We start from the raw sequence: 15,489 nt of genomic DNA on the forward strand, positions 1-15,489 counted from the left end.
CGGCAAATCTCCTTCTGCACCCAAATCATCCCCAAAACCCTGGAGAAACAGGATCCAGGTGGGTGAGGAGCTCCTGAGGCTTGGTGGGACCAGAAATGGGGCAAATACGAGGGAAAAAGGGGAAAGTCCCCAACCCATCCCGTGCCGGTTTTTCCGGGCCCAGTGTCGCTCCCGGTTCCTCTTCTCGGTTCCGGAATTAATTTTGGGGCCGTTTCGGTGCTGCCGCTTCCTCTTTTAGGTTTCCTCGGAAGAAAATCGCGTGTTTTTGAGGAAATTGATGTCTGTGAAAGCAGCAGAAATTGCCAGAATTCGTGTCCTGGGTCTGCAATCTGAGGCACCGCCTGCCCTGGGGCTGGTCCCACTTCATCCTTCCCCAGCCTTTTTGGGGGATAAATAATGTAAAAATTGGGTTTGCGTGGATAAATATAGTGAAAATTGGGTGCGAGTGGATAAATTGGGTTTGCGTGGATAAATAAAGTGAAAATTGGGTGTGAGCGGCTGGGGAGGAGGAAGCTCAGCGAGGTTTCCTCATCCCACGTGGATTTTTCTGATTTATCACCCAGAGACTCAAAAATCCAGAGGAAATCCCGGGCGGGGAGGCATCCTTTCAGTTGACAAAAATAAAACACAGAAAACCACAAAACATCCTTTTAGTTGAGAAAAATAAAATTACAAATGCTAGGAATGTGGAAACCGCCCCCAAAGTGAGGGGTGAAGGGCTCAGGATGCCCCCTGGACAAAAAACATTTCGGTCTTGGGGTCTCTGCTGCTCAGAATGACCCCAAGATAAGTTAAAAAGTCTCTTTTCTCAGTCAAGAAGGAGTCAGAACTCTTCATTTCTCATTCTCAAGTTTGTTTATTTTATTTATTTTTATTTATTTTATCTATAAAATTATTTCTCCTGTCCAGCCGAGGTCCTCTCAGCAGAACAGCCAGAGGCACTCTGCGGTGTTATCTTTTTATACAAAAAACTACAATATTTACACACTATTTAAAACTACAATATTTAAATTAACTACAATATAAAAAAAAAAAAAAAGCTACAATATTAAAATTAAATAAAAATGAAATACGCAGTGAGCTTCTTGTCTAAACCAGTCCAAAAGTGCCAACATCACAGCAGAAGATGCAGGCCAAGAAGAAAGGCTGGACACGCCCAGATCCCTCCATCTTGCCCCATTCTAAAAACCCCAAAAATCTATTTTTTCACCCTGTGATAAATTCACTATCGTTCCACTTAAACTTTCATGGCTTGTAATTCTTCATATAAAGGTTGGTAATTGTTTTTCCCAATCAAAGGCACGGGGGTCTTGGGCTCTGTGCCAGGGTCTCTGAGCCCCCTGGGAATGAGCTCGAGTCCTCCAGGGCAGCCAGAGGAATTTCCTGGGTTCCGAAACTTCAGCAAGGGAGAAAACCAGGGAGGATCCATCCCACCAAGGACACAACAAGGTAAAAACCACACACACCACACTGGGCTCCTCATGGAGCCATCTCAGACCTCCCGATGGGCTCAGAGGGTTGGAATCACCTGGAACTCATCCCCTCATCCCTCAGGAGCAGATCCTCATGGAGAACCCGAACCCCACCCAGCCCAGGACTCAGAGGGTTGGAATCACCTGGAACTCATCCCCTCATCCCTCAGGAGCAGATCCTCATGGAGAACCCGAACCCCACCCAGTCCAGGGGGGACACGACCCTGCCGGCCACGGCGCGGTCCTGGCAGCGCTCGCCCCGCGTCACCTCCACCAGCCGCGCTCCCAGGCCCATCTTGAACCAGGGCCGGAGCCGCTCCCCGCCGAAGGCGGCGCGGGTGTACTCGAGGATGGGCACGTCGTCGCCGGCGCTGAAGAACGCCACGCGGCGCCCCTCGTAGTCCAGCGCCACGCGGAGCCGGCGCGGCGGCGGGTGCAGGCGCAGCTTGGCGCGGGGCGACGTCAGCGAGTGGAAGGCCTCCAGCGCCCAAACCCCCTCCTTGGGGGTCAGGCTGAGGGGGCCCCTCCGGCGGGAGGATTCCCGCATCACCCCCAGGGCCCACACCCCGCCCTGGCCCACCTCCACCTCCCAGAAATGCCGGCCCGAGGTGAAGCCGCCCCGGGCCAGCACGCAGGGCTCGAAGTCGAAGCGCTCGGGGCGGTCGGCGGCGTCGCGGGGCTGGAGCTGCCCCCGCGCCTCCCGGGCGTCGGCGGACAGGTGCAGGTGAGGGTGGGCGGTGTCGGGGTCCAGGGTGAGCGAGGCTGCGGGGACACGGAGGGGGGGTCAGCATTCCGGAAAATGCCATTCGAGAAAAGGGGGAAAACCCCGGAAAAACGCCCTGAAAAATCCCCTGAAAAATGTCCTTCTGAAAAAGGGGGGAAATCCCCTGAAAAAATGCCCTCAAAAAAACCCTGACAGTGCCCTTCTGAAAAAGGGGAAAATCCCCTGAAAAATGCCCTGAAAAAGGGGGGAAACTCCCTGGAAAAACTCCTTCTGAAAAAGGGGAAAATCCCCTGAAAAATGCCCTGAAAAGGGGGGGGAATGCCCTGAAAAATGCCCTTCTGAAAAAAGGGGGAAATTGTCTGGAAAATGCCTTGAAAAAAGGAGAAAATCCCGTGAAAAATCCTCTGAAAACGGGGAAAAATCCCCTGGAAAATGCCATTTGGAAAAAGGGGGAAATCCCCTGAAAATTGCCTTCAGAAAAAGGGGAAAATCCCCTGAAAAATGCCCTGAAAAAGGGGGCAAATTCCCGGAAAAATGCCCATCTAAAAAGGGGGAAAATCCCCGGAAAAATGCCCTTCTGGAAAAGGGGAAAAATCCCCAGAATCCAAACCCGCTCCCGTTCCACAGTGTGGAATTCCCGGGCAGGAAAAGGGAGGAAAATTCTCTTTTTTGGATATTTTGGGGCTTGCACACAGCCAGGGTGTCACCCTTGGTGTCCCCTCCCACGGGAACCTCTCCCTCAGACCCAAATTCACAATTTCCTGCCCCAAACTCACCCGGCTCCTGCAGCAGGAACATGAGGCTATCTGGGGAGAGAGAATTCAGGGATTGGGGTCAAAAATCACCTTTATCCCTGGGATAAACCCCTGGCCCAGCCAAACTCCTGCCCAGGATTTGGGGATTTATCCCCTCTCTGTCCTTTCCCTGGCTTTTCCAATCTGTGGGATTTGATTTTCCCACCAGCCACCCCAAAATCTGATTTTTGGGTGAGGTCTGTGCTGTTTTTTCCCTCCTCTCCACTTCCCAGCTGGTTTTGGACCACGAAAAACCTCAGGTGAAAAGTTCCTGGATATCCCAAAAAAAACCCAAAAAACATTTCTGTCGGGGATCCCACAGAGTTACACAATTTCTGCCAGGTATCCCACAAAATAACCCCATTTCTGTTAGGAATCCCACAAAATAATCCCATTTTTGCCAGGAATCTCACAAAATAAGCCCATTTCTGTCAGGTATCCCACAAGATAATCCCATTTTTGCCAGAAATCTCACAAAATAACCCCATTTGTGGGGAATCCCACAAAATAACTCAATTTATGCCAGGTATCCCACAAAATAACCCCATTTATCCCACAGAATAACCCAATTTCTGACAGACACCCCCCAAAATGACTCCGTTTCTCCCTGATTTTGCCCCATTCCTCCCGGATTTCCCACCCTGTCCCACCTTGGCATCTCCTCAAGGTGCCCCTCACCAGGACGTTCCTCTGGGCGAAATCCTCCAGGCTCCTCTCCAGCTCGGGGGAGATCTCGGCCGGCGGCTGGAACCTCATTGTCTCACAGCTGCCAAAAACGGGGCCAGAAAATGGGCAAAAAAGGGGGAAAATGGGCAAAAAATGGGCCAAAAAAAGGGGAAAAAGGGGGCCAAAAAAAGGGGCAAAAAGGGGGGGGAAAGGGGCAAAAATGGGGCAAAAAAGGGGCAAAATCCCCCAATCAAATGGTTCATTTAATTCTCATTAAATATTCTCCCAGGAACAATAAAATATTAAATAAAATATTAGATAAAATATTTAATAAAATATTAGATAAAATATTAGATAAAATATTAAATAAAATAATAAATAAAATATTAAATCAAATATTGTACAAAATATTAAATAAAATATTAAATAAAATATTGAATGTTATATAAAATATGAAATAAAATATTAAATAAAATATTTTCCCTGCCCTTCCTGGGCAGTTTCCTTCCCCCCAGACCCAAATTTCCGAGCCCGGAGCAGCTCAGTGGGAATTTGGGTGGGAATTTGGGTGGGAATTTGGGTGGGAATTTGAGGGAATTTGGGTGGGAATTTGAGTGGGCATTTGAGGGATTTTGGGTGGGAATTTGAGTGGGAATTTGGGTGGGAATTTGGGTGGGATTTTGGGTGGGAATTTGAGGGAATTTCACCCAGAGGTGCAGAAGGAGCTGCCTCACCTGTCCAGGAGCTGCTGGATGTCCTGAAGGTGGGAGGAGAGAGGAGATGGTTAAACAGGAGGAACCCGTGGTCCTACAAATCCCGAGATCAAAGAACTCCGGCCTGGTTTGGGTTGGAGGGTTTTTGGGATTTTTTAAAAATTTTTGGTGGGTTTTTAGAGATTTTTGGTTTTGGTGATTTTTCAGTGAATTTTGGTGATTTTTTTCAGTGATTTTTGGGGCTTTTTTGGTGGGGTTTTGGGGGGGGGAGGTTTGGGGGGGTTTTGGGGATTTTTTTTTGGGAATTCTTGTGGAATTTTGGGGGGGATTTTTGGGGTAGATTTCGGGGTGGGTTTTTTTTTTGGAAATTCTTGTGGATTTTTTGGGTACATTTTGGGGGATTTATTTGGGGGGTTTATTTGGGTAGATTTTGGGGAATTTATTTAGGGATTTTGGGGGATTTATTTGGGTAGATTTTGGGGTTTTTTTGAGGGGGATTTTGGGGGCTTTTAGGGGACCCATCCTAATCCACACCAAACCACTTCCCAGAGGTGTCCCAGCTCTGTCCCACCAGGAGAGGTCCTGAGGGGACGATTTTGGTGCTGAATTTTTAATTTTGAATTTTATCTATTCCTCTTTCTCCCTCCCAATCCCGGCCCTCCCGGGGGCTCCCACCTGCAGGAATCGGCTCGGGGGCTGCTGGAATTTCCCCTCCATCTCCCAGATGAGCGTGTCCAGCTGGGACAACTCCTCCGAGACCTTTCCCACCGCCTGCTCCCGGCCCCGGGCCATGGCCGCCTCCAGGTCCCCGAGCTGCGCCAGCAGGAGGCGCTGCTGCTCCTCCAGGGAGCGCCGCAACTCCCGGAACTCCCGCGCCAGGTGCTGCCCCTCGCCCCGCGCCCTGTCCTGGGTGAAAAACGCAGATTTTAGGGTTGGCTTTTCAGGTATTGAAATGAATGTTGTGGTGATGTTCCTCGCGTTGGGCTCAGTGTGGGAATGCTCATCACGTTGGGGTCACCACTCGCCCCGCGTCCTGTTCTGGGTGAAAAAACATGGATTTTATGGTTGGCTTTTTGGGTATTAAAATGAATGTTTTGGTGATATTCCTTTCAGGGAGTCTGAACCTCTCAGGTACCTCAGAAATGGGGAAAAAGAGAGGGAAATTGGGATAAAAAGGAAGCTGTGTCCTCCAAAAATTTGAGAGATCCCAGAGGAATGCCCCATGGCCTCTCCCTTAATTTGAATAAAGCCAAAAAAAAGGGAAAAGGACTTTTCTGTCTCCTTTTTGGGCACAAACCTCTGCTGTTTGGGGGTTAATTTTCCTGACACCTTTTTGGGCACAAACCTCTGATGTTTGTGGATTTTCCTGGCACCTCCCTCCCCTCCCTCCCTCGTTATCTCCCCGGCGCAGCCTCGGCTGAACCCCAACTGATAAACCCAACGCTCCATGAGCCAAATTTGGGAGGTTTGGCCTCAAAACAGCGCTGGGGCGGAGGGAGGGACCCAAACCCCAAACCGGGGGATCCAACCTGGCCCCCAAGCTGTTCTCACCAGGTGCAGACTCCTCCAAGCTCCGGATTTTCGGCTTTCCAGGAATTTTTCTCGCTCCTCCTTCAAAGCCTGGAGGCAGCTCTGGATCTGCTCCTGCAGGGAAATAAAAAGTGAACTCAGAGGGGCTGAGAAAATGCTGTTTTCCCACCAAAATTTCCTCTATCCCTCGTCTGAGATGGGAGAAGCTGATCATCATTAAATAATAGTAGTAGTAGTAATAATAATAATAATAATAATAATAATAATAATAATAATAATAATAATAATAATAATAATTTTTTTTTTTTTTTTTTTTTTTCTAAGAAGGAGCGAGGAGCTGAGCCGGAGCCAGCCTCGCGTCCAGGGAGGGCTGGGAGCCCCAGATAAGAGAGATTTCCCCATCCTGGCTGTCCCCATCCCGAGTGTCCCCATCCCCTGGCTGTCCCCGGAGTGTCCCCAGGGCTCTCATCCAGTATTCCTGGTGTCCCCATCCCAAGAATGTCCTCATCCCCTGAGTGTCCCCATTCCCAGGGTGGCACTGTCAGGGCTGTCCCTGTCTCCAGAGTGTCCCCAGGGCTCTCACCCGGTACTCCCAGTGTCCCCATTGTCCAGCTGTCCCCATCCTGGCTGTCCCCATCCCGAGTGTCCCCATCCCCTGGCTGTCCCCTGAGTGTCCCCAGGGCTCTCACCCGGTACTCCCGCGCTGCCTCCTCAACCGGCACCACCCGGTCCTGCTCCCGGTGCTGCTCCCGGTCCTGTTCCCGCTGCTGTCCCCACTCCTGTTCCCGGTCCTGCTCCCGCTGCTGCTCCCGCTGCTGCTCCCGCTGCTGCTCCCGGTGCTCCCGGTCCTGTTCCGGCTGCTGTTCCCGGTGCCGTTCCCGGTCCTGCTCCCAGTGCTGTCCCCATTGCTGTCCCCATTGCTGCTCCCGGTGCCGTTCCCGGTCCTGCTCCCGGTGCCGCTCCCGGCGCTCCCGCGCGCACTCGGCGCACAGCAGCGCCCGCTCCTCGCGGCAGAAGAGCCGCAGCGGCTCCCGGTGGCGCCCGCACACGGAGCCGTCCCCCGGTGTCCCCGGCGGCGGCGGCGGCGCGGGGAGCAGCGCCGGGAGCAGCTCCCGGGCGATGCCCGCGATGTGCCCGAGCTCCCGGCTCGGCCTCAGGCTGCTCCCGCCGCCCGGCGCCGCGTCCCGGCACTGCGGGCAGCAGAGCGGCCCCGCCGCCGCCCCGGGGCCCGGCCCGCAGCGCTCCACGCAGCCCCGGCAGAAGTTGTGGCCGCAGCGCAGGGAGACGGGGTCGCGGAACAGCTCCAGGCACACCGGGCACGAGGCGGCGGCGCGGAGCCGCTCGGCGGGGCTGGGGAGCGCCATGGGGCCGGGAGGAGGAGGAGGGTGAGCTTCGTCCCTCGGGGATCCTGGATATTGGGGAGGAGGAGGGGGAGGATGCGCTGGGACCTGGCGATGAAGAAGAGGAGGATGTGAGGGATGATGGGGATTTGGGATGAAGAAGAGGAGGATATACGGGGTGTTGGATATTTGGGACGGCGAGGAGGAGGAGGGTGTGCTTCCTCCCTCTGGGAACCTGGATATTGGGGAGGAAGAACAGGAGGATGTGAGGGATGATGGATATTGGGGATGAAGAGGAGGAGGAGGAGGGCGTGAGGGATGGTGGGTTTTTGAGGATGATGAAGGAAAGTTTGGCTGGAGAAGGCAGGAAGGGAAAAAGAGCTGAGATTCAAAATTACGCAAAGAAAACTGAGCGGAGCGAAAAGCTCAGATGAGCTGAAAGTGCTGGAATGAGGGGGAAATAAGGGGAAAAGGGGGGAAAAGGGAGAAAAAAAGAGACGGGAAGGAAAAAGGGAGTGTTTCTGCCCGGTTTCGAACCGGGGACCTTTCGCGTGTGAGGCGAACGTGATAACCACTACACTACAGAAACGCTGAGCGGCGCCCGCCGCGCCGGCAGGGAAAACCGCGGCGGAAATGGGGAATTTTGGGCAAAATGGGAAAAATACCCGAGAGGGACCGGGATCCTGACCGGGACAGGAACCGGGACTGGAACCGGGACGGGGAAAAACGCGGGGAAAATGGGGGATTTGGGGTAAAAAAGGAAAAAATACCTGAGCGAGACCGGGACAGGGAAAACCATGGGGAAAAGAGGGGATTTTGGGTAAAAAGGGTAAAAATACCTGAGCGGGACCGGGACAGGAACCGGGACCAGAACCGGGACCGAGACCGGGACAGGAACCGGGACCAGAACCGGGACCGAGGGATTCGGAGCGCCCCGGGCTGCGCTGGGGGCGGGGAAAGCCGCCAATGCCCTGCCCCGGCCCCGCCCTCAAGCCCGCCCCGCCAAGATGGCGCCGCTCGCAGTCCTCCAAGACCAACGAGTTGCGTGGCTAGCCAAGCCCTGGCGGAAGCGGCGAAGCCTACACTTCCGCTGTTGCTCGGCAACCAGAATCACTCCCGGTTACGTTAGGCGGAAGAGGCGGGGTCCCAAACAGAAGACGGAAGTTCTGCGGCCTTTCCCGTGTGTGACGGAGCCGCCGCCAGGCGAGCGCGGCCGGGGGGAACCGGAACGGGACCAGGACCCGGAAAAGAACTGGAACCCGGGCCAGGGAGCTTGGAGCGCCTCGGGTTGAGCCGGGCGCGGGAAAAGCCGGTAGTGGCCCACTTCCGGTTCCACTTCCAGTCCTCCCAGACCAACGAGTCGCGTGGGTAGACAAACGCCGGCAACAGGAGCCACTTCCTGTCATATTGGGCGGAACAGGCGTGGCCTAAGCCGGAAGGCGGAAGTTCTGCGGCCTTTCCCGTCTGTGGCGGAGCCGCCGCCGGGCGAGCGCGGCCCGGGAGGAACCGGAGGGAACCGAAAGGAACCGGGAGGAAAAGAGCGGGCACCGAGCAGGACCCGGGCGAGCACCCAGCGAGCACCGAGCGGCTCCTCTAGAATCCTGAGAGCGCGGGGGGACCGCGGCGGCGAGGCCCGGTGAGGCCTAACGGGTCCCGGTGAGGCCTAGCGGGGCCCGGTGAGACCTAGAGGGGCCCGGCCCGGGCCGGGGGGGGCTGAGCCGGGCGGAGGAGGAGGAAGAGGAGAGGAGGAGGAGGAGGAAGGCGCCCCCCGGGCATGGCGGCGCCGCTGGCGCTGGGCGGCCCCGGTTCCCTGCGGCCGGACCCGGTGGAGACGCTGCAGGAGGAGGCGATCTGCGCCATCTGCCTCGATTACTTCGCCGACCCGGTGTCCATCGGCTGCGGGCACAACTTCTGCCGCGGCTGCATCTCCCGCCTCTGGGCCCGCGGCGGCGGCGGCGGCGGAACCGAGCCCGGCCCGGAGCGCTCCGAGCTCGAGGAGGAGGAGGAGGAGGAGGAGGAAGAAGAGGAGGAAGAGCTGGAGGAAGACGAGCTGGATGTAGAGCACGAGGAGGAGGAGGAGGAGGACGGCGTGGAGGAGGAGGAGGAGGAGGAGGACGACATGTGGGAGGACGAGGAGGAGGAGGATGAGGAGGAGGAAGGCGAGCTGTGGGGAGACCCCGCCGAGGAGGAGGAGGAGGAGGACGAGGACGAAGGCGGCGCCGCCTGGGCCGAGGGCGCGGAGGGCAGCGGGCTCTACCTGGGCTACGACGAGGACGCCATGGAGGAGGACGTGGAGGAGGAGGAGGAGGAGGCCGAGGACGAGGAGGAGGAGGAGGACGAGGACGAGGAGGCCGAGGAAGGCCCCGCCGCCTTCACGTGCCCGCAGTGCCGCAAGTCGTTCTCGCAGCGCAGCTTCCGGCCCAACCTGCAGCTGGCCAACATGGTGCACATCATCCGCCAGCTGCACCCGGGCCCCGGCCCCGCGCCCACGCCCGGCCCCGCGCCCGGCCCCGCGCCCGGCCCCGCGCCCGGCCCCGCGCCCGGCGGGCCCCCCGAGCTCTGCCCCAAGCACCGCGAGCCCCTCAAGCTCTTCTGCGAGCAGGACCTGGCGCCCATCTGCGTGGTGTGCCGCGAGGCGCGGGGGCACCGGCAGCACAGCGTGCTGCCCCTCGACGAGGCCCTGCAGGAGTGCAAGGTGAGAAACGGGACATCTCATGGGGATTTGGGTCTGGTTTTGGGGTTTGTTTTTGGGGTTTGTTTGGGGTTTTGGGTGTGGGGTCTGCATGGTGTGCCGCGTGCTGCCCCTCGACGAGGCCCTGCAGGAGTGCAAGGTCAGTAACGTGACATCTCATGGGGATTTGGGTCTGGTTTTGGGGTTTTGGGGGGTTTGGGGGGTTTGGGTGTGGGGTCTGCGTGGTGTGCCATGAGGCCCTGCAGGAGTGCAAGGTGAGAAACGTGATATCTCATGGCGATTTGGGTTTGTTTTTGGGGTTTTGGGGGGTTTGGGTGTGGGGTCTGCGTGGTGTGCCGCGTGCTGCCCCTCGACGAGGCCCTGCAGGAGTGCAAGGTGAAAATCTGGGCAGTTTTGGGGTTTTTATGGGCTTTTTTGGGGGGTTTCTTTGGGATTTTGGGGGCTTTGAGGCACGAGGGTTACAGGGGCAGCACCGGCTGGAGCAGTTCAGTGACTGGCGATTGAGGGGGATTTGAGGTTTGGGGGTTTTTTGGCGTTTTTCTGGGTTTTGGGGGATTTGGGTGGTTCTGGGTGGTTCTCCGGGGTTTTTGGGGGTCAGAACCCCCGGCCTGAGCCCCTCCCCTCCCTCAGACCAAGCTCCAGAGCCACCTGGAGCCCCTGCGCCGGCAGCTGGACGCGGTGCTGAAGCAGAAATCCAGCGAGGAGGAGAAAATCTCCCTGCTCAGGGTGAGCTCTGCACCAATTCATCCCTTCTCGGCCCAAAAAAAGAGTCCCAGGACGCTCAAATCTCATTTTCTGCACAAATTTATTCCTTTTCAGCCCAAAAAACAGCGCCAGGGCACTAAAATCCCATTTTCTGCAGCAATTTATCCCCTGAACTCCTATTCTCAATTCTTCATTTCTCTCCATTAAGGGAAATCATTGTTGAAGGAGTGGAAATTTGGGGTTAAAAGGGTGGAAATCGTTGAAGGAGTGGAAATTTGGTATTAAAAGGCTGGAAATCCTCGCTGCACCGCAGCAATTTGGCGTTAAAGGGCTGGAAATTTGGGGTTAAAAGGCTGGAAATGCTCAAATCCCAACTTTGGGGTTAAAGGAGTGGAAATTTGGGGTTAAAACCCTGGAAGTCGTTGCTCCAACCCAGAACTTTGGTGTCCAAGGGCTGGAAATCATCACTCCAACACAGAAATTTCGGGTTAAAGCCCCAGAAATCGTTGCTCCAACCCAGAAATTCTCTATTAAAACCCTGCAAACCCCATTTCCCCCCTCAGGAGCAGATGCAGGCGGAGATGCAGGAGCTGGAGGCCGATTTCGAGGAGCTGCAGCGGTTCCTGGCCGGGGAGCAGCTGCTGCTGCTGCGGCAGCTGCAGGAGCGGCACCAGGCGCTGCAGGCGCGGCAGCAGCGCAACCTGGGCGCGCTGGAGGAGCGCGGGGCAGCCCTGCAGCGCCTCATCAGCGAGGCCGAGGCTGCGGGGAGGCAGGACGGGCTGCAGCTGCTCAAGGTGGGGTGAACTGGGACGAACTGGGATGAACTGGGATGAACTGGGACTGATGGAACTGCGATTGAGGGGTGACAGCGCTGGAGGAGCGCGGAGCAGCCATGCAGCGCCTGATCGCCGAGGCCGAGGCTGCGGGGACGCAATTTTGGGTTAGAATGGGGCAAAAATCCACCTTGGAATTGGGTTTGGGTGAAAATTGGGCAAAATCCTCCCATTTGGAACTGGTTGTGGGTTAAAATGGGGCAGGATCCACCATGGAATTGGGTTTGGGTTAAAATGCGGCAAAATCTGCCCATTTGGAGACAGTTTTGGGTTAAAATGGGGCAGCATCCCAAGTTTGGGTTAAAATGGGGCAAAATCCACCCCTATGGAGCCAATTTTGGGTTAAAATGGGGCAGGATCCACCTTGGAACTGGGTTTGGGTTAGAATGGGGCAGGATCTGCCCCTTTGGTGCCAATTTTGGGTTAAAATCAGGCAAAATCCAGCTTGAAACTGGTTTTGGGTTAAAATGGGGCAAAATCCGCCCCTTTGGAGCCTGTTTTGGGTTAAAAGGAAATCCCACAGGACCAACCCAAATCCTCATTAAAATTCTCACTTTTTTTCTTTTCCCTTCTGTGTTTGGCACCTCCCAGGACATCAAAGGCACCTTCATCAGGTGAGCCCCCGTTCCCAGCGGGGATTTTGGGGCTGGTTTGGGAAATTTGGGGGATTTTGGGGCCGATTTGGGATTTTTTGGGGCAGCAGGAGGGATTTTGGGGTTGGTTTGGGATATTTGGGGGATTTGGGGCTGGTTTTGGATATCTTGGGGGTGATTTGGGATTTTTAGGGCAGCAGGGAGGCCGGGAGGGCACCTTGGAGCAGCTGAATCCCAATTTCTGCCGGTTTCCCCCGTTTTCCAGGTGTGAGAACATCAAATTCCAGGAGCCCGAGATGATCCCGGTGGACGTGGGGAGGAAGTTCAGGAATTGTTTCCTGCAGGACGTGGTGATGAGGAAGATGGAAAAGGTCTTCAGCAAAGTGCCCCAAGGTGGGGAGGGGAAAATCTGACATTTAAAGGGGTGGAAATTTGGGGTTAAAAGAGTGAAAATTGGGGGTTTGAAGGGGTTGGAGTTGGGAAAATCTGTTGTTTAAAGGAGTGAAAATCCTGGGGTGAAAAGGGTGGAAATTGGGGATTGGAGGGGTTGGAAACTGAGGATTGAAGGGATTGGAAATTTGGGGTTAAAGGGCTGGAAATCGTTGCTCCAACACTAACTTTGGGGTTGAAGGAGTGGAAATTTACACTGGGTTTTCTCTGGGGTTGAAGAGGTGAGAATTGGGATTAAGAATCAGAAAACTGGGGGTTGAAGGAGTGAAAATTTGGGATTAAAGGGCTGGAAATGCTCCAACTTTGGCGTTGAAGGAGTGGAAATTTAGGGTTAAAGAGATGGAAATAGGGGGTTGAAGAGGTGAGAATTGGGATTAAAAGTTAGGAAATTGGGGGTTGAAGGAGTGGAAATTTGGTGAAATTAAAAGGGTGAAAATTTGGAAGTTGAAGGATTGCAAATTTGGTTTTCCCTGGGGTTGAAGAGGAGAGAATTGGGATTAAAAGTCAGGAAACTGGGGGTGGAAGGAGTGGAAATTTGGGGTTAAAGGGGTGGGAGTACAGGGTCAAAGAGGTGAGAATTGGGATTAAGAATCAGGAAACTGGGAGTTGAAGGAGTGGAAATTTGGTGTTAAAGGGGTGAAAATTTGGAAGTCGAGGGAGCGGAAATTCAGTGTTAAGGGCTGCAAACGTTTCCCCAAAGCCCCCAAGCCCCCCTAACCCCGTGCCCCCCCGCAGCCGACGTGACCCTGGACCCCTCCACGGCGCACCCGCGGCTCAGCCTGTCCCCGGACCGGCGCAGCGTCCGTCTGTCGGAGCGGCGCGCGGAGCCCGCGGACGGGGCGCGGCCCCACGGCCCCGGCGGCGACCTGTGCGTGCTGGGCTCGCCCGGCTTCACCGCCGGCCGCCACTACTGGGAGGTGGAGGTGGGCGGGCGCCGGGGCTGGGCCGTGGGCGCCGCCCGCGAGAGCGCCGCCCGCGCGCGCGGCCCCAGGGCGCCCACGCCGGGCCCGCGCCGCCGCCGCCCCGGCGCGAGATCTGGGCCCTGGGCACCTCGGGCAAGAAGTACCAGGCGCTGACGGCCACGGAGCAGACGGCGCTGGCGCCCGCCGAGCAGCCGCGCAGATTCGGGGTCTACCTGGACTACGAGCGGGGCCAGCTGTGCTTCTACAACGCCGAGAGCATGAGCCACATCCACACCTTCCACATCTGCTGCTGCCGCCAGCGCGTCTTCCCGTTCTTCCGCGTGCTGGCCCGCGGCACGCGCATCAAGATCTGCACCTGATGGTGGGCGTGAAACCTGGGGAGGGATGGACTCGGTGCAGGTGTTTGCGTCCTGAGGTTCTCCTTCTTCTTCCTTTTCTTCATCCTCCTCCTCTTCCGCGTGCTGGCCCGCGGCACGCGCGTCCAGATCCGCGCCTGATGGGGGCTGAAATGGGGTGGTGGACTCGGGGTGGTGTTTGGGTCCTGAGGTTCTTGATCTTCTTCTTCTTCTTCTCCCTTCTCTTCTTCCTCATCTTCATCATCCGGCACCGGCCCCACAGAGCTGGGTCAGCTCAAGGTGGGGAAGCGCCTTGGAATTGGGTTTTGGGTTAAAATGGGGAGGATCCGCTACTTTTAACTGGTTTTGGGTTGAAATGGGGCAAGATCCATCTTGGAATTTGGTTTGGGTTAAAATGGGGAGGGTGCGCCACTCTAGAACTGGTTTTGGGTAAAAACGGGGCAGGATCCAGCTTGGAATTTGTTTTGGGTTGAATGGGGCAAGATCTGCCACTTTGGAACTGGTTTTGGGTTGAAATGGGGCAGGATCTGCCACTTTGGAGCCGGTTTTGGGTTAAAATGGGGCAGGACCCACCTTGAAATTTGGTTTGGGTTGAATGGGGCAAGATCTGCCATTTTAGAACTGGTTTTGGGCTCGCCCCTTTGGAGCTGGTTTTGGGTTAAAATGGGGCAGGATCCTCCCATCTGGAGCCAGTTTTGGGTTAAGATTAGGCAGAATCCGCCCTTTTGGAACCATTCTTGGGTTAAAATCGGGCAGGATCTGCCTTTGGAACTGGTTTTGGGTTAAAATCGGGCAGGATCTGCCCCTTTGGAGCTGGTTTTGGGTTAAAATCGGGCAAGATCTGCCTTTGGAACTGGTTTTGGGTTAAAATCGAGCAGAATCCGCCCCTCTGGAGCCATTTTTGGGTTAAAATCGAGCAGACTCAGCCCTTTCAGAGGTGATTTTGGTTCAGAACCGTTCTGGATCCGGTCCCAGTTCTGGTCCCAGTTCAGTTCCTGGCACTGGGAGCTGCCCCCCCCCCCCCCCCCCCAGTTCAATTTTGGGCCCTTCCCAGGAATTTTTCCACATTTTGGGACCAAATCCTGTCAGATTTGAACCTCCCTCCTTTCCCAAAATCCGCATTTTTCGGTGCCTGGATTTTTGGGATCCAGCCCTGTTCTCCCCCTGCTGTTTGCTCCTCCCTTTCCTTGCCATTTTTTGGGGGAAAATCCCAGGTTTTTGGGTTTTCCTCTCCCCTCTGGCACTTTACGGGGTTCCCACCCCGCAGCTCTGGAGCTCCCCGGCTTGGGAATAATTTATTTTATTTTTATTTTTTTCTCCCTTTTTTTGTTATTTCCATCTGGATCCTTTCCCACCCGGGAGCTCCTCCCCCTGCCCCTCCCCTCCCTGACGTTTTTCCCTGAATTTTGGTGGATTTGGGAAATTTCCTTGTTGGCGTTTCAGAGCTCGTTCGGGATATTTTTGGCTAAAAAAATGAGAATTAAACGGAGATTTTAGTTTTATGACTTGTCAATAATAAAGAAGTTGTATCGAAGGCTGTTATTTACTTTTAAAAGTTAATTTAATATCTAGCAATTATTTATTTTTTAAAATATTTAGCAGTTATTTACTTTTTTAAATTATTATCTAGCAGTTATTTGCTTCTAAAAACTAATATTTAGTAGTTATTTACTATTAAAATTTAATACTTAGCAGTTA

The 15,489-nt window shown here is 55.0% G+C and overlaps 2 protein-coding genes and 1 non-coding gene across 4 annotated transcripts; 1 reads left to right on the forward strand and 2 right to left on the reverse strand.

The window, feature by feature from the left end:
- Window positions 1–670: 670 nt before the first annotated feature.
- LOC131570293 (E3 ubiquitin-protein ligase TRIM11-like) lies at window positions 671–8,221 on the reverse strand. 2 transcript variants are annotated; one of them, XM_058822657.1, is made up of 8 exons: window positions 8,079–8,221; window positions 6,589–7,347; window positions 5,921–6,013; window positions 5,045–5,275; window positions 4,391–4,413; window positions 3,641–3,756; window positions 2,973–3,002; window positions 675–2,234 (listed from the first exon to the last, which is right to left on the reverse strand). In XM_058822657.1, the coding sequence occupies exons 2-8, from the start codon at window positions 7,261–7,263 to the stop codon at window positions 1,639–1,641; spliced, it is 1,764 nt and encodes a 587-aa protein (XP_058678640.1). In that variant the 5' UTR covers window positions 7,264–7,347; window positions 8,079–8,221; the 3' UTR covers window positions 675–1,638. The 2 variants fall into 2 exon arrangements, with proteins under 2 accessions (XP_058678641.1, XP_058678640.1); XM_058822658.1 differs by lacking the exon at window positions 2,973–3,002 and having other exon boundaries at window positions 671–2,234.
- On the reverse strand, window positions 7,756–7,828 carry TRNAV-CAC (transfer RNA valine (anticodon CAC)). Its single transcript has one exon. It is a non-coding gene; the product is annotated as a tRNA-Val (tRNA).
- LOC131570292 (E3 ubiquitin-protein ligase TRIM41-like) lies at window positions 8,061–15,427 on the forward strand. The gene is given in 7 exon segments (XM_058822656.1): window positions 8,061–9,934; window positions 10,562–10,657; window positions 11,200–11,430; window positions 12,061–12,083; window positions 12,328–12,455; window positions 13,248–13,483; window positions 13,486–15,427. Coding segments are annotated over 7 exon segments (1,944 nt in total). The 5' UTR covers window positions 8,061–9,013; the 3' UTR covers window positions 13,795–15,427.
- The last annotated feature ends 62 nt before the right edge of the window (window positions 15,428–15,489 follow it).

The sequence above is a fragment of the Ammospiza caudacuta genome, chromosome 33, assembly GCF_027887145.1.
Source record: "Ammospiza caudacuta isolate bAmmCau1 chromosome 33, bAmmCau1.pri, whole genome shotgun sequence".
Lineage (NCBI taxonomy): Eukaryota > Metazoa > Chordata > Aves > Passeriformes > Passerellidae > Ammospiza > Ammospiza caudacuta.